This window comes from Camarhynchus parvulus, chromosome 1A (genome assembly GCF_901933205.1).
Source record: "Camarhynchus parvulus chromosome 1A, STF_HiC, whole genome shotgun sequence".
Lineage (NCBI taxonomy): Eukaryota > Metazoa > Chordata > Aves > Passeriformes > Thraupidae > Camarhynchus > Camarhynchus parvulus.
The window spans coordinates 3,536,998-3,557,404 of NC_044586.1; the positions used below are offsets into that span (position 1 = coordinate 3,536,998).

Consider the following 20,407-nt stretch of genomic DNA (forward strand, 5'->3'; position numbering starts at 1 on the left):
GTAGCGATCAGTAGGCTTAGAAAAACTTAAAAAAAACAGGGCAACAGGTGACATCAACCAGTTCCCACTGATACTAACCACGAAACCAGATTAGCACAATGCAAAAAAAAAGACAGTTTTAGGCTGCCCTTTCTATGTGACCAGTGAAAATTCAAGGAAAAAAGAAATTCTCCGTCACACCACTGAGAGCATCTAGATTTCTCAAGTTGTGCAAAATGCTAAACAAGCCATGGACTTCAGTCCATTGCAATTTTAGAGGAATTTAAGTCAGGTCAGACAACTCAAAGAAGAGCACACAGGCCATGTGTAGGCAAGCCTTTATGCATCCTACAGACCTGAAAATTAAATCCATCTGGGCAAGGCTAACACCTCTTGGAGACCTGTTAACTTGACAAGAGGTCTCGGGATCTGACTTCAATCATCTGCAAGTCTGAAACCAGATCCTAAACTGAGTCTCAAAAGACTGAGAAAAACTTAGTAATACAAAGTTATCAGAGTTGTCAAAGTTTTTCTGAGTTGCCAACTCAGGAAAACAAACCAAACAAACAAAAACCCACAAAAAAAAAACACCAAAAAACAACCACCAAAAAAACAACCAACCAAAAAAAAAAAAACAAACTCAAAGAAATGAACACCACTCACTTTCCACACTGATACTTACACTCTTCTTGATTTTTTTCTTTCCTTCTGCAACAACCATCCAGTGCAGCATCCTGGAATGAGAAAGGTCAGGGCCATCTCCTCCATAGGTCCAGGTGACATACAGAAGGTGGTTGTAATACTCTACAGATGTAATTTTGGGTGCCACAGGTGCTGAAGGAAGAAGGCAAGTGTGTTACAGACAGGGTCTAACACAGCTGATTAGCAAATCCAGTGATAAACTCGAGCCAAAGGATGCTGTCATGAGGAGAATATCACAAAGCTGGCAAGAAAGCATCACTAAAACCATTTGAGCCCTAGCTGAAAGATATGAAAACCATTGCTTAACCTGGGAGATAATCAGAACAAAAATGCACTTCTTTTTGCAATCTTCCATTAAAAAAAAATCACAGCAGATAAAAATAATTTTTGAGTCACCTTTGTAAGTCGAATTCAGGTTAAAAGCCTCAGATATTGCTTCACTGTGTCATGGAACTGAAAATAAATAATAAATTGGTACATTGATAGGTTTTCCATAGGGAAAAAATATCTTTTCACTGAGCTTGCATCTTTCTAGGAGGAAAAGTCCAAACCCTGCAGATTTCCAAGGAACTTTTGCATAAGAAGTTATGACCACTTTTGTTCCCTGGGTGGAAGAGAGGAAAAAAGGGCCCCATCACAAACCTGCTAGGAGGGATTTTTTTGTTCTGGAGCTGCCAGCAAATCCTTGGCTCTCTCTGCAGCCCACACAACATAGAGTCACTTCTGCTGGAAAGGACCTTTAAGACTGAGCCCAATCCTCAACCCAGCACTGCCACATCCTCCACCAAACCATGTCCCTCAGCTCCACACCCACATGGACTTCAAACACCCCCAGGGACTGGGACTCAGCCACCTTCCCGAGCTGGCTCCCTCATCAGCTGTGACCTGCAGAAAGACAGCAACCTCCAGAATAACCCAAAAACCTCCAAAACAACACTAAAATTGGTGTTTCAGGTGAGGATTCCCTCTCAATGGGAGGTGCCTCTCCATTAAGTGGAGAAGGAGCACAGCTCACCTTAATTGCCCGATTCAAATGTGCAGGACTCCAGAGAAGAGTTAAATTGATAGTGAGTGGAGACCCAAGAGTGAAAATCTCAATCAGTGAAGCTCTCAACCCCTTCCCAAGGAGATCTGAGTAGGATAATTTGGATACTACAGGGGATTTTTGAGGAGCACAGTGGGGAAAATGGTGTGAACTACCTGGTCTTCCTCTTCTCAAGTCCTGTTGTGCTCAGTGTGTTTGTGCCAAGGCAGGTGAGAGGAGCAGAGCCCTGGGTGCCAGGGAATGCAGGACGGCCTCAGTGCTGAGGTCTCTGGAAAGGGCCACAAGATGTCACTGCTGCTTTCACGAAGGCTCCTTCCACTTTGGCACTGAGAGGTTTGTTAGGGAACAGATTCACTGAAGCAATCGCTGAGGAAGGCAGCAAATGCAATGCACAGGCAATTTAGGGCCGTTTAGAAATGTTTAGTAAGAATATTCTCCCAAATTAATCTTGAAAATGTCCTTTTATGCTGCTGAGGAGATTTAGTATAAAATCCTTGAAGCAGTATTTCTTTTAATTTTTAAAGTTCCCAGCCCATCCCTGTGGATGGATTGTGTATTCCTTGCAGTTTAAGGCCATGAATCTCATACACAAATAATGCTTTCCCCCTGCACCTTTTTATTGATGGTATGCTTTCATGACAGTGAATGTCCAGGATATGCGACATGAGACCAAGGGCCAGGGCTGGTGTGACCCAGCACAAGGTTCTGGGAAGCACAGGGAGGCTGTGGGAAGTCACACCCTGCTGCTGACCTGGACCAAAGTGACATCTGGAAGCACCCATGGGACCAACAGGCAGCCAGCAGCACCCAGAGCCTGTCTTTGTCACTCCAAAGACAAAAGCATCCTCACTGCAAAAAGCAAATGCTGGTGGCCCAAAGAGCCTTTGCTCATGGTTGTTTTAAATCCAGCTGTTTGCAGCAGGTGGCATTAAAAACTCATTAGTCACCACAGCAACCCTGGCAGCGCCACAATCCCTGCCTGAGTAAAACAGGAGCTGAGAGGACAAATGCTGCTTCTGAAAAGTCTCTTGGATCCCCCAGATCTCCTCTCTGTAGCTGTGGGAGAGAGTTCCATCTCATCATCCCAAGTCCTGAGCTCAGCACAGCCCCAGCCTCCCCAGGAGCAGTGGGATCCTGCTTTAGGGAATGTCTGCTCTGAGCTGCCTGCAAGCTGCATCCTCAAACTCCCAGCTGAGCCTTCTACTCTGGTTTTGAAACTCAAGCTGATGCTCCAGGTGTGGAGGTTGGCTCTCCAGCTATACACAGAAGAGCTGACAGATGGTGTGCTGCCAAGCCTACAAAACCTCCACTCCAGTATTTTTAAAATACAGGGGGTTTTGCTGTTTTGGCTTTTTTTCTGTTTGTATGTTCGTTTTAATTCCTGTCAACCTGTGCAGGGGAGGTGGCATTGTTCAAAATGATGCAGAAAGGGACCAAGTGCTCCATAAAACCATCTGTTCCCTCCCTGGGAAGGAAGAGGCTGAGAAAGAACTCTCAGTCCCCTGGTAGCTTAAAGCTGTGAAAAGGCAGCACCTACTGGGGACAAACTTTTCAAACCTGCAGGTATGACAAACTGGCAAGCCTCACAAGCCAGCCTGGCTGCAGCTCCTGGGCAAAGCTGAAGAGATTGCAAGTAATGAGGCAATCAGAGGACAGGAGTGCATTTAATGCTCACATTCAGTGCTGACCATCTCTTGGTAAGTGCTTACAATTTGACCAAATCAGCTTGCTTTGTTAGGGCTCTTCCCTTAAAGTCACAGTGTGATTTTAATGCCTCATTGCTATTCAACATTTTCATCAATACCCTGAAAGGAAAAGCAGGGCTGATGAACCATGCAAGGACCATGGAACTGGCAGAGGAGGGCAAGATTTGGACAGGGCTGAGCTTTGAAATATTGTCCCCTGTGCTGCGCTTGCTCAAACAAAGTGCATTTCAAAGTGCCAGGTCTGTTGGAAAACAGCATGTAGACAACAATTGATCAATTCTGTTAGGAGCCATAAAATAGAAGGAAATCAACACAGACCTCCAGTGTGATGTTGCAGGGAATGCAATCATTTAGATGCACACACAGGAGAGCTTTGGATAGGGAGATGATTGCGCCTATACAGGAATATTCAGCAGGTTGATGTTACACTTTCAGTTTTCATGTACTTTAGTAAAGACAGTAAAAATCAGAGAGGTGAAATGGGGAAAAAAACTAACATGGGAAAACACCTAAAAGTGAGACCACCTATTTATTAGCAGAAAAAACAAACTAAATTCTGTATAGAGACCAAAAAAAAAAAAAAAAAAAAGAAAAAAAAAAAAAAAAAGGCTTTGTATCTCTTCAATCAGTAAGGTAAAAGTGCAACAAATATTTTGGACTGGATATTAAAAACAGAAAAATTCAGATCAGAATCATGGGGTATAAACCATTGATGATAAGAAATTAACCATAGATGCAACATTTCAGCTGGATATTTTCACTGCAGATCAGATGACCTTCTCTAAGAGAGGCTTTGCCAATCACAAATGGATGATATTAGAGGTTCATCCATTTCTGATTTTGTTTACATCTGCTGGTTAAGAAGTGGATAAATTTTTCATTTAGCAGCAGTAGCAGTCTTTCCTGTCATCACACAGAGATCCAGATTGGTGCTGATGACAGATTACCTTTTAGAAGACCCTTGATCTCCCTCATTTCTGCTGCAGGTTTCTGGAGATACAATACTGAAGTGAGTGTCCCACTGGAACACTTCCACTCTAAAATGCTGAACCTGGTACCCAAATCAGTTGGAAAAGACATTTTTTCCCTCATACAGCAACCAACCAGCTGGAAAATTACTTCCTTACAGTGCTGCAGAAAAGCCGATTGATGCCAAAGGATAAGGAATTTCCCTGGAGACCCTTCAGGAGGCTCCAGCTCTGATACACTGGAGAAGTGCCAGAATTTGTCAGCAGAGTAACCTGGGATCAGCATGGGAGGGTTTCAGTGGAGCCACAGCTTTAAATGCTGCTGGCTTTTCTCTCATGGCTCTCTGGGGCACAGGCTCCATGTAAATTTTCCAGGTACATTCTCTAGCTCTCATGAAACAGAAAATCTGGGACTGGGCTAGTGTCTGCTTTGGGGTGAGTGGCTGGGAGGGACATTATACCCTGATTTTCCTTCTCATTGGATCCCTACAGATGGAAGAGCAACTTCATTGCATCTCACAGTAAAACTGAATTATTTGCTGCTTTCAGTCACCTCAACTTCAGCAAGGTGAATTAAACAAACACTTAAAAGCCAAATTATTCAATGGAGAACTCTGATTTTGGCCTGACCATCCTGTGTGCATGGCAAGGTGCTAACAGGGCCTCTCTCATGCTGCTCCCTCTGTGGCTGATCTGTTGGGCATATTGAAAACCCAAATCCAAAGAATCTGCCAAGAGATGCCAGAGTGTTTTAAATCCATGGCTGTCCCAAGTGGAAGAGGGAAATCCCTGTGGTTATATCAGCTCACTCATCTCAGTGCTGCACAAGTCATGCTCTGACCTGGGAATTGCTGGGAGGGTGATAAAGGAGGAAAAACCACTTGGAAATATTGCAGATGTATGGAAAAAATGCTTCATAATATTATGAAACCTAAGAGTTCAGGTTTACTAATTTACCTATTAACTTCTCCATGTCAAATGTATGGTGTGGTAAAAGTGGAGCAGGACCTTGGCCCTCAATGGAGCCATGCACTCAGCTGATGGAGGACTGCAACAGAGCAATCAAGCACTGCGCTTGGCATAGGAAAAATTCATTTATATGTTCATTTCAAGCAGTTCTCAGAGACTTAAAAACAAAATAATAGAAAACCAAATACCAAAACAAACCAAAGAAAACCAAAAAACCAAAACAAACAAAATCCCCAAAACCCCAAACCAAAACAAAAACTCAAACAAACAAAGAAAAACACAAAAACAAAAACACACAAAAAAACCCCCAAAAACAAAAAACACCCACCCAAACAAAAAAATCCAAAAAAGACTTATCTGATAAATATCCTAACTTGCAACTATCTCTAGGTGAACAACAGCACGCAGGTCAGACTTCCTCAGTGCCTCTGCCCCCCGGAGCACTCCCACAGAGTTTTCAGCTGCCTGGTTACCTGTTATGAAGCTGATGGTGGAGCTGTCACAGCAGCTCAGCTCTGGGTCCCCCCAGGTGACCATGGTGACACGGAAATTGTAATACCAAGCTGGCAGCAGGTTGGCAATTCTCTGTAAAGGGACAAAACACAAAGAGCAGCTCAGGAGAGAACTCACCAGTGTGAGGCAGGACTTCTGAGACACAACAGTATTTATAAACTTAGTGCCCACACTCATTTTTCTGAGCTCCCATTCCTTCCTTCCATGGAAATTGTCACTGTCATATTTTCTGAAAAATCCCTTAGCCAGGATTTCTTCTCCTGGGAAGCTGAGAAGCCTCAGAGGAAAATGAAAGCAATGTTATCTGATTTGCTTCTCCTCTGTTTTGCTGCTTTGGAATGTGGTTTGGACATTGTTTATCCAACATGTGAATTGTTTTGACTTAATGGCCAATCACAGCCAGCTCTCTCGAGGCTCTGGAGAGAATCATGAGTTTTTCGTTAGTATCTTGTTAAGCCTTTCATAAGTATCCTTTCTCTACTCTTTGGTATAGTTTAGTATACCATTTTTTAATATAATATAATATCATAAAATAATAAATTAGCCTTCTAAGAACATGGAGTCAGATTCATCTTTCCTCCCCATGATGGGGGACCCCGAAAATACCACAGGAAATCTCTGAAATTTGGCCTTTCAATTTACTAAAAATTCTGTGCAGGGGGAGCAAACACAGCTGTGATGGCTCTGCTGCTCATCCACATCCACCTGGTCACAGGTTCTGTCCACCACGGGAATCCCAAAGGATTTCCAGGGTGGCAAGAACCATTCACACAGAGCAATCTTCCATCACAATTCCAGTGTGATGAAGGCAAAATATTTGACTGGAAAATGTAGGTGTTTCTAGTTTGATTAAATGGGGTTTGAGGATAAATTAGAATCAATGTTTTTGTCTCAGATATTGTCACTTTAAGAGATGTATTTTTTCCCAATTTTCCACGTGTATTTCACTTTCTATTATCATTTATTATAAATGGAATAGGAATGAAACATAAATGACTTATGAGACATAAATTATATATGTAAATATAAATGAGATATAAATGAACTATAAAAAGCAATATGTTTTATATTATAGTATTGCATGTAATGTTTAAGTTTAAATTCTAATTCTTCCACAGCACAGGACATTTAAGATATTGATGTTTAGATGAAAAATTTTTAAATTTCAAAACTAAAAAAATTTTAAAATTCAAAATAAAAGCAAATTGAAAATAACTAACAACTTCAACAATGTAGAAACTGCTATTTTTACAGATCTTTGTTGTTTGCGGTGGCCTTTTTTCTCCAGATACTACAAGATAGGTGGTGGGATTTGTTCTTTTCATTATTTTTGGAAGAAGTTGTATCCATCCTTGAAGATGATTGGACTTCTTCTGTCATGCCCCTGGTGTCATATTGGAAATACCAACATCACTTTGACAATTTTCATGTACAGAGCACAAAATGAATGAAGCAACTAAACAGAGTGAAAAGACAAATCCAGTTCCAAAGGTTCTTATCAAATGTTAACCCTCCAGGAAGTAATGCTTGATTATTTCATGCTGCTGGAGACATTGATTTTTGACTCTTCTCATTGTTGCTTCAGAACACAGCACTCAGAGGTGTCAGCAGGCATCAGTGGGATTCTGAAGCACCATTTGAGAATCCAAACAAAAGTTCACCAGTCCCTACCTGTACATTAAATGCCACAACAGAGTAACAGGGAAACATTCTTTTCCTAATTCAGGATTAGTCTTTGAAATTATCCTTGAAGAAATGCTCACTTTAGCTGCAATACAGCACTGATGCATTTCAGATTGAAATCCCGACAAAGCAATTCCAACTTGCCTTCCCTGAGCAGGATTTGCAACAGTAAGGGACAACACCATCTCCTTTCCTAATGAACCACATTAACTCTGCATGATAGCTTTATTTCTTGCATCACTTTGATCACTCAGCTATTAATCTATTTGTGCTGAGTCATGATTACAAGATATTAATTACCAGTTTGGTAAGTTATTTTTGTTTTTAATTTCCCTGGAGATTTATATGTTAGATTTATAGTCACATACCCAATTACAGTAAAGCTGCTGGAGCCAAAATGACTCCACAAATGGTATTATGCAAATCAATTACAGTAAATCACTGTGGCTCTCACCAGCAGCAGAAGTTATTGCTATCTTTTTTGCATACTCATAACTTTCTTGAACAACTAATTTCAGCTGAAATTGCTTTCTGTCTCGCACTACAGCAAAGTCTGAATAAAATCTTTTCACTTTCTCCAGGAAATAATGGAAAAGAGGAGGAAAATTTCTCTTTATATCTGCAAGGGCACCTGTGAATATATGTGTGTGTTCTTATAGAGACCAGCATTCACCTAGTTAAAGCCCTGGCCTAAGATTTCGCAACTTCAGAAACATGAAGGCTTTTTCTCCACAAAAACCAGAGCTCAGCCTGCCACATGGCACGCTGAGAGACCAGCCTGCAAGCCCCAAATCCATACTATCAATATTAATTATGTAGATAAGCCTTTGCACTGCACCCCCCGAGGAGATGATGGAACTTTTAAAGCCTTGACTGACAAACTGACCCACAAACTGAAGCTGCCTCTGGACTTGCTGAACAACAGCAACAACAAAAAAAAAGAGGCTAAAGTCCTGTCTCATTGCTCTGCTTGAAATTTAGCATGGTTCAGCTGGCAGTGCCTTACTTTAGAACAGAAAATGCCTCCAGCACCCTTGGCCATTTTCTCTGCTTTGCTGGGGAAAAAAATGTGCCAGGCTTAAAGGCATATATATACATATTCATGGGGAAAAGGCTGGGGAAAAAAAAAAGTGTCACAAGGTGCCAGGGCCACACAGGCATGGGAAAGCAAGGCAGGAATGGTCACTGTACCACTGAGGCAGTCAAGGAGACAGTTGCTGCTATTTCATAGTAGGTTGTCCACTCCGAGGTCATGGTCGATGGGTTGAAGTAAAACATTTCTACCACGTATTTCCTGAACACCCCCAGGAGAGGTCTGTTCCAGCTCAGAACCACAGCAGTAGGTCCCAAAGGGTAAAGTGTCAGATCCTTTATTCCAGTGGGCACTATAAAGCAGAAATTATGGTTAGTAACATGCATATGTCATCAGTTGCACTTTATTTTATAATGATACCTTTCCTTAATCAAGTTCTACCTACTTCTGGTTTTCTCATGACTTTAATTCCCCCAAAAACTTCCTGGTCACAAGCAGTTGAATACCATTTTTTAAGCATTTGTTCTCCAGTTTAAAGCTACTTTTTCAGAAGTTGCTACGGGCCACTTTGTGTTGGCTGCTTAGCTTGAGATAAAGTACACATCTTGCTTTTTCATAAATGGAGGGTTCTATTCTACTTTGAAAATCAGGATGCTCAGGAGATATTTCAAGATGCTCAAAACCAAAAGCATCAAAAGCCAGACCACTGTAAGAAAGGAAAGTTTTCATCTCCAGTCCTCCTTCCCTGGGGAACCCAAAGGTTCTCTCATGTACTGCTATTCTTGCCTCACAGACGGGGACGCTGAGAAAGAGTCAAGTGATTTGAAGAATGTCACGTTAAGGGTCAACTTCTGCAGCCTGGATGGTCTGGAAAGCAATTATTCTCCATGATTTCACTGAGGCTACTTAAATAAGGACTTAGAGCTACCTTTTGCCAGGGCCGCAGAGCCCCAGCTATTGCACAGCGGGTCAGAACCCAGACCAGCACCCAGGTTAGTTCAGCCCATGCTGGCACATGGCTGCCTTTACCTTTATAAACCATTTACCACATCTTTGCTTTGCTTTCTCTGAACTGCTGATACTCACCCTGTGAAAATGAGCCTTAGGATAACGTGGGGAGAATGGAATGCTTTTTAAAGTGCATTTTATTTTATTTGAGTTTCATTCGTTGTTAGCCACCATTGGTAAGTTCACAGGACAATTTGTTTTTCAATTCTGTTATTTTAGTATCATATTCAATAAACTGTTGTGAAATGAAAACTCATACAGATGTTGTTTTACTGCATAAAAACAGCCTCTTTGTAATATAAAAGTTATGAGATGTTCTATTTAGAAACTGATTGCCATTTTCAGTTTTGTAAGAAACTTTTCATGGTTGTAAGGCCATAAAAAAGTGGAGAAAAGGAAGGAATTTATTTACTTTGGGTACACATGATTTTACTTTCACAAATAAAAGAAGATTTTTTTAGATTTTTGAATTACAGTGAGAAAGAAAATCAAAGTGTTTGTGAAAACTGTCTAATGATAGTAGTTTTAACAATAAAGTATATATAAATATTTACTTACTAACTTTTCCTTTCCTGAAATATAGTGTACTTTACAAATTTTTATTCAGACCAAATGTATGAAAATATATAAGAAGATTGACTAGAATGAAAAGGCTCTCACCATAATCACTAAGCCACATGTTGGCTTTTATTTAAGGATTAAATTCTTAACAGGATAACATTTTTTTCTGTTTCACTTTCTGGCCTACATCACAGAGAGGAAGCAGCATTAAAAATACTGAAGATCTCTAAGTTTCAGCCACCTGCTGTCCCACTGAGCAGACTATTTGTCAGAAGGAGAAGCTGGGTGACACGGGTTGAATATTTCTCTGTAAATGTAACTCTGGATCTCTTTCTGTTTTCCCTCTCTCTACTTAATGCATTTTGTTTAAGTGGTAAGCTTAACAAAATAAATGACACTGAAACTAAAAGTTCCTAAATTCTGTCCTAAATGACCTTTGGTAGGAGCCTAGTGAAATCTTAAATTACAGGTATGGGGGCAGGAGCTCTGCCTGTTGGACATAAAACATTCTTGAAAACGTCAGTGTCAGTCTCAGAGGGCTCTTCTCATTTTCAAATCCCAAAGCAGAGAACATCGAGATTCAGTCTTAAACTCAAGAAAATCAAGGTGTGGTCTACAGGACTTGATGAACATACTGCATATATTTAAAGAAAGGAAAGAAAAACAAACCCTAAAAAGAAATAAATGCATTTCAATCAGTAGGTTCAGGGGTTACCAATGGAAAATGTGACAGGATCAGAGGGAGGTCCAACCAAAGGTCCTTTCCGTAGGTAAACCACGACTTGGTACTGGGCACCAGGAACAAGATTTTCAATGAGGCTGCTGCTTGAATTCACCTGGGAGGAGAGAAACTCATCAGATATGAAGCATTTACTTGATTAATAAAAGAATATTGAGACTATACTTGAATGGCTCCAGTTACAAAAGGCATAAATCCAAACACATTGGCAGCAAGAACTTCATTCATTAAGCCTCACATGGCAAAACTGTGGCAGTGGTCAGGACTGGCCTCACAAATGATCTGACTCAGAGAATTGCACTTGTCTGGCTGTGTAAGGTCAGCTACCTCACTGCAGACCCACTCTCTCCTACTGTCAAAGTCTATTACAATATTCAGGCTACATGATTCATTTTCAGGTGGTGTTATTCAGGCTGGAGTATTTAGACCACGTGTTTTCAATTAGAGCCTGAGGTTTGCCATCAGCCATTGATGCAGCTCTGTGAGCTGAAGGCAGCATTTTGGGGAATCTGTCCTCTGACTGCATCTACTGAGTGACTCCACAGTGAAATCAGAGAGGAAATAATCTCTGTCACCTCCCCTCCACAGCACTACAAACTATAACTAAGGGGCATTGTGATTTTTCTTTTCAGTTTGAAAACATCACTGTTAAAATTCCTGCTATGCCACACCAGGTTTCAGTCAGAGCTGGAGGCAGAATTCCTGACCAAGTGATTCCTGCTCTGATACAGCAGGAAGAGTTTTATCTCCTGAAAACTCCACAAACAGCAAATGCACAGAGCAGCTTTGAGGAAAAGCCTTCACACATCCTTTCTAGAGCTGCAGGCTGGTAATTCCTACTAATATTTTCTTCACAACCTTCCCAAAGTCTGTATCACAGCCACCTCTGCACTGGTGGCTTTTTGCAATGCACACAAGTGTATCACTGCCAAGCACAGATTTAGTGAGGAACAGAACTTGTCTTTACCAGCTGCTCTGGAAAGCTAAATCAATTTTATCATGCACCATGTTAGAAATGGATAGAACTCTGCACTGAATTTTGCTCTTTTCAGCTCATCATGGAGAAGTCAAACTCACAGTTATTAACAATTCAAGGTATAGTAAGTTGATAAAATTGGATACAAATATATATATAATGATAGAAAGAAATAAATAACTGTATTTAGACTTTTAGACCTACTTGCAGTAAATTCACATTTACTTTTACAGATATCCTATTTATTCACAGATTAACTTTAGATACTTGCTTCTGAGTTGTAGATGAATCCTGTAGTATTTGTGGAAATTATAAATGCAAATGTTTGGGATCTGTGTTTATAATCACCTACTGTACTTTGCTTCCCATTTAAATGACTGCACTTCTAAAAAATACAAGTAACAATGAGATAACAAGCTGATTCTGCAAAACAATTCTCAAATTGTCACAACAAGACACTTCCAAACATTTAAGTTCAAAGCCATTCTTGAACTGAAACTCAAAACTTCTTCAGAAATTAATTTTAAAAGGCATTTTAAGGGTCACAAATTATTATTAATTCACTGTCAGGGCTGATCATGAAGTTGAAGGAAATGATTTACAAGGATGCCAGCAGTCCCCTCCATTCCCATGAGTGGGCTGAGGGTGCAGCAGGGCAGCTCTGCACTCCTTTGCAAACTCCTCCATCACACACATTTCATGGAGCCAGACAGAAGCCATGGCCCTGCTCAGAAAAAGGCTGTATCAGCATCCTGGTGAGGTCACTGAGATGTGGGCTAAAATCTTTCTAATTGAACCCACTTGCTGCTGACCTATCACAGGCACAGAGTCTGCACTCACTAAGGGTTTCAAGCAGCAGAAAACTGTCAGGTTTTGGGGTTCAGGACTCTTGATGGTTATAAACACATCCCATAAAGGACTTGTCCATACAAATCTGAATTGCTGTTTGTCTCCCAGTGCCGACACCCTTTCCTATGGATGAAAAGACATGCTTGCTTCTGATCATCTCAAAACCTCCAGAAAATTTACAGTCAGGCTCTGTACTCAAATGTGGGACAGCTAAGAAATAATTTATGCTGCTTTGATGATAACCATGCATGTGAGCACTTTGCTTTTTACAGATGCACTGCAGCACATGCCTGAGTGAAGCCACAGCAAGTCCAGCAGAAACAGCACTTTAACAAGCCTGTGCTGTACTGCACATTCTCACTCCTGGCTCCTGGGCTCTCCCCTCCACTCAGCACCAGCCACATGCCTCCCTCTGGGCTGCAGGAGGGAGCAGCTGCCACTGTCCCCTGCAGCCCCAGAGAGCCCCGGGGCACAGGGATTCTAAACAGCAGAGTGATTTTTTTTTTACTGGATTGGAAAATGCTGCAGGTTCTGCCCCTTACCTCAGTGCAGTAGTGTTTTTCCAGCCTTTGGCTTTCCTTTTGCTTCTGGCAGGTGAGGGAGAGCACAGACACGATGGTGCTGTTGCCACTGCTCTCGTGTGACGCTGTCCAGGAGGTCAGGGCAGTCGTGGAGCTCAGCACTGTCACTGTCACATGCTGGGGCTTCTCAGTGAGCTCCTCTATCCACTCTCCTGTGGGGCCTGGGACATGGCCCAAAAGCACAAGGTGAGCAAGCCACTCCATCCATTTGAGGCACACAGGTTAAATTCCCCTTCTTTCAGGGAATTTATTCCCTTTATTCCCTTTTATAATTATTTATTCCCTTCTATAATTATTTATTCCCTTATTTATTATTTATTCCCTTTCAGGTGAGGGAGGCTGGAAGGGCAGATGTCCCCCCCACAGCCCCCAGGCAGCAGAGGTGGCAGCCCCAGGGACAACCTGCAGCAGAGCCCATGACAAGAGGAATGTGCCTGTCTGAAAATTCAGAGGGCACTATTCTCTGCTGCTCACCAGAAACCACCCAGCAGGATCAGATTTGCTCCAAGGGAATGCTTAAAAGCACTGGCAGCCAATAATGTACAGATCATTGACCAATATTAAAGGATAAGCACACAGATTTTTTCACCTCTCCACGCACTGACACACCCTCCAAGCACACCATAGTCTCAAAGCATAAAATCAAGTTCACAGAAGCCACCACAGTGAAGAATCTCATTCTTTTGGAGCACTTGGTTGAGAACACAGCTTTAAATATAGATAAAAGAACAGTTTGGAAAATAACTTCAGCTAGACTTAGTCAAAAGTTTGTATTTAATGAAAATAGCCCATTTTTCTTGTCACTTTTAAGCAATACTTATGACCTGTCTCTCCTTGACATTCCTTCCTCTATGCAACTCTAAAGCTAATTTACATTTATTGATAAAATAAAACAAATGCCAAAGCAAGAATGTGGTTTAAGATCAGCCTATAAGGTTTGACTGCTATCTGGATGTCACAAAAATATGTAACACAAGCCAGTAATTTGACAGGATGATTCACCAACCAAGCATTACAAGGAAAATACAGGATTTATACTGTGGGCAAAATTTATTCACAGAGCAGACCCACACCCACACAGGTAAAAAAGAGGAATTTGATAATTAGATTATTCTCCGGAGACAGAGGATGTACATGTAGTTCTCATTATTCAGAAACTGTTTCAGCACTGGCATTAAGGCAGCAGAGATGCCTCATGTCATAACCCAGAGTTGTAGTTCCCCACACAAAAAGCCTACTTGATCAGATTCAGGAAGAGGAATGGAAAAGCAATTTCAACCTAAGAGCATTTGTTCATATCGCTAATTTGGCATTCTACCAGAAATACATATCAAATCTATCTAAAATATTAAGGACCTTGCATTTGACAGAATAACTAAAATGACTGCCAAGAACCCTCATTTTGTTGCAAAAGCCTACAAAACTAACTGAAAAAACCCAAAGTTTCTTACGTACTACATGTAAAATTAAAATACCATTGCCTTCCTCTAACACCTTAATACTTTATCCACAATGAGATTAAGGTTCTTCCTTAATCTGGCCATCCACACCCCTAAACTTTGGGTTAACATGTTCTCATTTCTCTCAGGTCCACAGTTAGCATGGTGGACACATTAAGCATTAAATACTGCTTAATGAAAATAAAATATGTCACACCTTGCAAAATGGAACAACATTTGGTACTAATAGCAATGCTACATATTTCTTTATCTACTTTGATGCTTTTTATATAATAAAGCTGTCCAATTATTCCTAAAGAAAAACAGAAGACAGTGACATTACAACAGCAGAAACCTTCTCTCTCATGTGCTGTTTTCTGGATGTTTTCCAATTATTGTTTCTTTCTAGTATAAAGTTGTTAAAAATGGGAGCTATAGTGGAATTGCTACATGCAGTCTAGCATTATGATGAATTCAAGTTTAAATACTTATTATTTGTAAAGGTTATGAGCTACTAAAGGCACAATTTTTATTCATAATACACTGAAGTGCTTGACTACATTTCCTTTTAATAGGATTTTTTCTGCCAGCTTTGGCTACTGTGTCTTGTTGCAGCACTCATGGTTTGGGAAGGCATTATCTTTTCACATGCAAAATTGTGCAGTGCTGCAAGTATTCCCCTGTCTCATTCTATGGGTGTTCTGTAGGATATATCTATTTCCTTCTGCAGAAAAAGGTACAAAGGTGACCACAGCCATTAGAAGGATAATGATCTGAATTCACCAACACCTGTCTCACTTGCTGATCCAATTGTCAGTCATGGTATTAGTTTACACAGTAGTGTATTATTACTTTGTCTATTACTAAATCTCCAGTTAAGAAAGTCTGGGATTCTACAGGGAAATAATAAATTACTTTTTCTCCTTTGAATTTAGCAGGCTGAACCACTTCATCTGCTGTAATTTGCTCTGTGTTCTCTCAGAGACCATTCAATTTCAGAGTTCAGTGTTTAATTGTGCAATTCCCACACTGTCAGCCTGGGCTGCCCTTCATCCCTAACACAGTACATACTCCAGGAGTAGGAAAGTTAAATATTTTCAAAGCTCTCTACAACCACCAAATTAATTCTTGGAATTAAATCCTCACTGTGAGAAAAGGGAAACTCAATTTCACTTCTGAACACTGACAATGACTCCATCACATCACTTGCTTTCCTAGGCAAGTGGCACAACCAAGATGGCACAATCAAGGCCCATCCAGGCAGGTTGCAACATACTAACATATTTGCACTGCATTTCCTTTTCTGGAACATGGAATTCCAGAAGACCAGACCCTTGTGATCCATCAGCAGGTGCCAGAAATACCCCAGTGGTCAAACTCTGTACTTTATAGCTGTGTTGCTCAGGGGGAAAAAAGCTGAGTTTGATGAGATACTTACTGATGTAAAAGCTGAGTGTTTTTGCTGATTGACTTCCCCGAACTTCACAAGAGCCAGAGGAGCTGAATGTTGTTACAGACAACTTGTATTTTCCTGGTTCTTTCAGTTCAGCAACAAATTTGTGAGTGTCCTCACTCACTGTCAAAAATTCTGTGGAGTTCTCTAAATCAGGAGGGGAAAAACAGTGTGGATTAATTGAAATTTGAAAGGTTCCAGCCACCAGGAGAATTATTTACATCAGAAATACTAATCCTGTTTCAGTTGTGGGATTAAAAGGTATCCAAAAGGACTTTATTCAAACAGTGTGGCAATATGTACTACAGTACAAACCTTGTTTAACAAAAGAGAACTGCAAACTGTGGTTTACTCCTGCCCGGCCAAAAGTAGAGGCTGCTCAATGCAAAAACTCCTCACGAAATACATAGGATCTAACAAAGCCCTTTGTGCAGGAATTTATAAAATCAGAGGGTTTTGGGAAAGCTGCAAAAGGCAGGCTTTAAAGACAGCAGGACTGTGATTAGAGCTAAGCAGTAGTCATGAGATAGGTCAGCAGAAAAAAGATGTAAAAAGTAGAAAAGTAAGGATGATAGCTGCAGAAAAGTTTATCTAGCAAGATATTAGGAAGTTTTAAGCTGAATAATGGAGCTTTGTCCTTTTAAGGCTCACAAGCAGGTATTGTATTCAAAATAAGCAAGCATTGTTTAACCAAAAGTACGTGTGCTAATAATGCTTGGATGGAACTACTGTCAATGTGCTTCTGCTTTGTGTGATTGGTCAAAAACCTTTTAAATTAAGTTGTAACATTATCTTCTTGGTCTGCTGCCTGGGATGTGAGCTGCTGGCATCTTCCCATTGTCATAACCATGGAATGAGGCTGATGCTGGAAAATAAAACAGCTCAAGGCACGTTCCCAGCAGTCCCATCCTGTTCATGATTTGCATATAGCCCCAGCCAGCAATACTCTGAAGCACAGTACCAGATAATTAATAATTCATAGAGTAGACAACCACCAATGGAACTACAGAAAAGGAGGATGAGAAGGGCACAAGGCTCTGCTTTACCTTCCCTTTCAATATTGATGTGGAAACCATCAAAGGCTGTAGGGGGCTTTGGGGGCAACCAGGTCAGCACCATCTGCACAGGAAGGAAGGGAGGGGGCTCTGCTGTGGGTCTGCCAGACCCCGTGCTGGCATCAGTGGCTTCATAATCCCTGGAACCTGCACGGACAAACTCCTCCTCCCCCTCGGAGGACTCGGCCTCGCTGGACCACCAGGACGGCTGCGAGCTGGTTCCATCCTCGGTGCTGTTGGAGTGCTCATCCAGCCAGCCTGCAGAGGAGTTTGCTGCTGGGCTTTCAGTTGGGGTCTCTGAAGGATGGCTGGATTTCTCTTTCCTCATAATTTCCTGAGGTCCGATGAAGGATTCTTCGGCGAAATTCCCGCTGTGCTCTTCCCAGTTGTTCCTGTTGATCGGTACGATCTGGACAGAAATGTTTCGGGGTGGGTAAGGAACTGAAAGAGAAGCAAGGGACAGGCTTTTAATGGGTGTGTTCTGTGCACCTTTAAATGTATTAATTCCCCAGACAAATAGCATTCTTCTAGGGATTGCTTGAAATAACAACTTCTCACTAAGATCTTCCCTTCTCTTGCCTATTCTCATATATATACCAGAAGTGACTGTAGAGGGATCAAGATGAGTAAATTCACAGAAAAATTCACAGCATAATCACAATAAAGAATGCCAGGAAGTAAAGTAGGTGTGAAGTCACAGTAAATCACATTTCAGCGCTATTGTAACAGCAAGGCTACACCAGTGTGAATTTTTAACAGTGAATCTTTATTGTGTCTTCCAGGAAGTTCTCGATCATGGAAAAAAAGCCCACCTCTGTAGAAATGAATTGAAACATATGCAAAATGAATATATGGCATAGCTCATATCTAAAAAATAACCTTGCTGTAGGGCTTTTCATATGTTTTTAGCAGCCACCTTTTCACAAGCATTAAACATCAGTTTAAAATTTAATATTTGTGAAAGCTTGATCTTAAGATTTGGGTCTCCCCAAGACAAGAGTCTGGCACGCAAAGTTACTTCAACTGATGCCAGGAGGTGAACACACAGCATTTTGTCTGCCTCACTGTAATTGCTTGTCTGTCTCTCCTTACACACTCTAAGTGTGAGTAGCCTCTGCAAATAATTTTGCCTGGCACCTTTTAAGCTGGCACTTTACAGCACACTAATTTGTTCCCCATCCCAGTCACAGCCACTAATAGAAAACCAGACTCTACATTCTCGTTGCAGTTCATGTGAAAAATGAGGCATGAGAGGGCAGCAGGAAAAAACAAATAAAAAGGTGATCCTGTTGGTTATGGCTCAATATCCCAACAACTATATTTAGGATCTTCAGGACAGAACTCAGCTGGCATCAGTTGGCTTAGTTTTGTCCAAGGCAATGGACCAACACCAGTGTATTCATCTGAAGATTTGGCCTTTTGATTTTATCGCTGGTACATTTCACTTTGGACCCTGATAAATGTCTGTGGTCCAAGAGATTAACAAAAAAGTTTTGGGCACCATCCCAGGACCAAATTAAATTAGTTCTGGACCCTGAACAAATGCAATTTTCAGCCTTTGCAACATTGCTGTCTTGGAAATTAAAAGTTCATGCTTCAGGGCACAGAGTGGCCGCCAAGTCAGGCAGCTATGACATTCTTCTCCGTGATGGAAAAGTGCACAGTGAGGAAGGTCTTCTCGAGCAGTTCAGCTGTGATTCACTGCACAAGGAGACAGAGCAACAGAGACAGATCAATAGTCTGCTCACTGCAGCTATTCCTGTGGCATAAAAATTCATTCCTCTCATGTGGTGGTGTTCGAGGGTCCCCAGGACAAGGTGAGAGATGAGAATCTTGCCTTCATGTTTCAGAAGGCTGATACTATATTATATATTATATTATATTATAATGATATATTAAAACTATACTAAAGAAAGAGAAAGGAGGGAGACATCAGAAGGCTAGAAAAGAATGAATAATAAAATCTTGTGACTGACTAGAGTCCCAAAACAGCAGGACCTGTGATTGGCCATCAAGTAGAAACAATCCACATGGAACCAATCAAAGATGCACCTGTCGGAAAGCAACCTCCAAACCACATTCCAAGCAATCAGAAAATTATTGTTTACATTTCTTTTCTGAGGCTTCTCAGCTTCTCAGGAGAAAAATCCTAGCAAAAGGATTTTTCAGAAAATATGTCTATGACTCTCACACAAGGCGTAGGATACCTCACGCGAAGCAGAAGTTATTTTCTGAGAAGCAAGCTTTATAACAGAAACACACAAACTTCCCTCTGTGCTGTTTGCATCACAAGCCTATGGAACAGCCACAACATCCTCCCCTCCTGTGCTCCCACACAGACCCTGCTCTCTGTGGGATCAATCCCCTCCCCACAGCAGCAAGAAAAGCAGCAATACAGACTTGGAAGAAATGGTGTGTAAGAATTTCCATCACCTGTTCTGTGCTGCTTGGGCTCGTGTTGGACCCCACTGTATTCCACCAGTGTGCTCTTGTTGAAGGTTGCTTCTGATACCAACTGAAAGGTGATGTTACTGTAGCATATGCCTGGCAGCCAGTGATTGAAAACTGTTTTACCTTTGAAGAAATCTGCAGAAGGTTTAAAGAGAAAAGAAGGAAGGGAAAAAAAAAGCAGATAATGCATCAAAAGTTTGCTTTCTGATAATGTGACTGCACATGGTGAATGGGCAATGCTTTAGATGTTTAAACATTTTTCAGCCTGCTCTGAGACATGAAATTGTAATAATTCAGTTTGCCAACACTTTTCCTGGCTGTCAAAGCCACTTTGCTACCAGAAAAAAGAAAGACCAAAAAAAAACCCAGCCCAGCACGAGAAACACATGAGCTGCTTTTCACTGGCAAGGGAAGTGAATCTGGCAACCTGCTCCACGTGACAGGGAATATCTCAAAGAGCATCTGACAGCTCCTGCAGACCTTTAACTGCTGCACGCAAAACCTCTTTGGTGTTTTGCTGACTGAGGCCCAGCACAGGTGGGAGATGTTCAAAGGAACAATTGAGTGGTGCTGAGGGCTCAGCTCACATCCACCACACATGAGGGCTGAAGAGAACTTGCTCAGGGCTATCTGGCTGTGTGCAAGCTGATTAGTGAATCTCCTAATTTAGGCTGACTCTTTTATTTATCAGCAGTTT

The 20,407-nt window shown here is 41.3% G+C and overlaps 1 protein-coding gene across 3 annotated transcripts in view; it reads right to left on the minus strand.

The window, feature by feature from the left end:
- PTPRO (protein tyrosine phosphatase receptor type O) overlaps positions 1-20,407 on the minus strand; it is a 152,445-nt gene that overhangs the window by 39,868 nt on the left and 92,170 nt on the right. For all 3 annotated transcript variants that reach the window (XM_030960251.1, XM_030960254.1, XM_030960252.1), the window contains exons 4-11: positions 19,693-19,845; positions 17,251-17,700; positions 16,190-16,351; positions 13,274-13,473; positions 10,883-11,003; positions 8,757-8,950; positions 5,843-5,954; positions 662-813 (exon numbers count right to left, since the gene is read on the minus strand). In XM_030960251.1, coding sequence (XP_030816111.1) covers positions 662-813; positions 5,843-5,954; positions 8,757-8,950; positions 10,883-11,003; positions 13,274-13,473; positions 16,190-16,351; positions 17,251-17,700; positions 19,693-19,845 — 1,544 coding nt within the window. The remainder of the gene's footprint in view (positions 1-661; positions 814-5,842; positions 5,955-8,756; positions 8,951-10,882; positions 11,004-13,273; positions 13,474-16,189; positions 16,352-17,250; positions 17,701-19,692; positions 19,846-20,407) is intronic.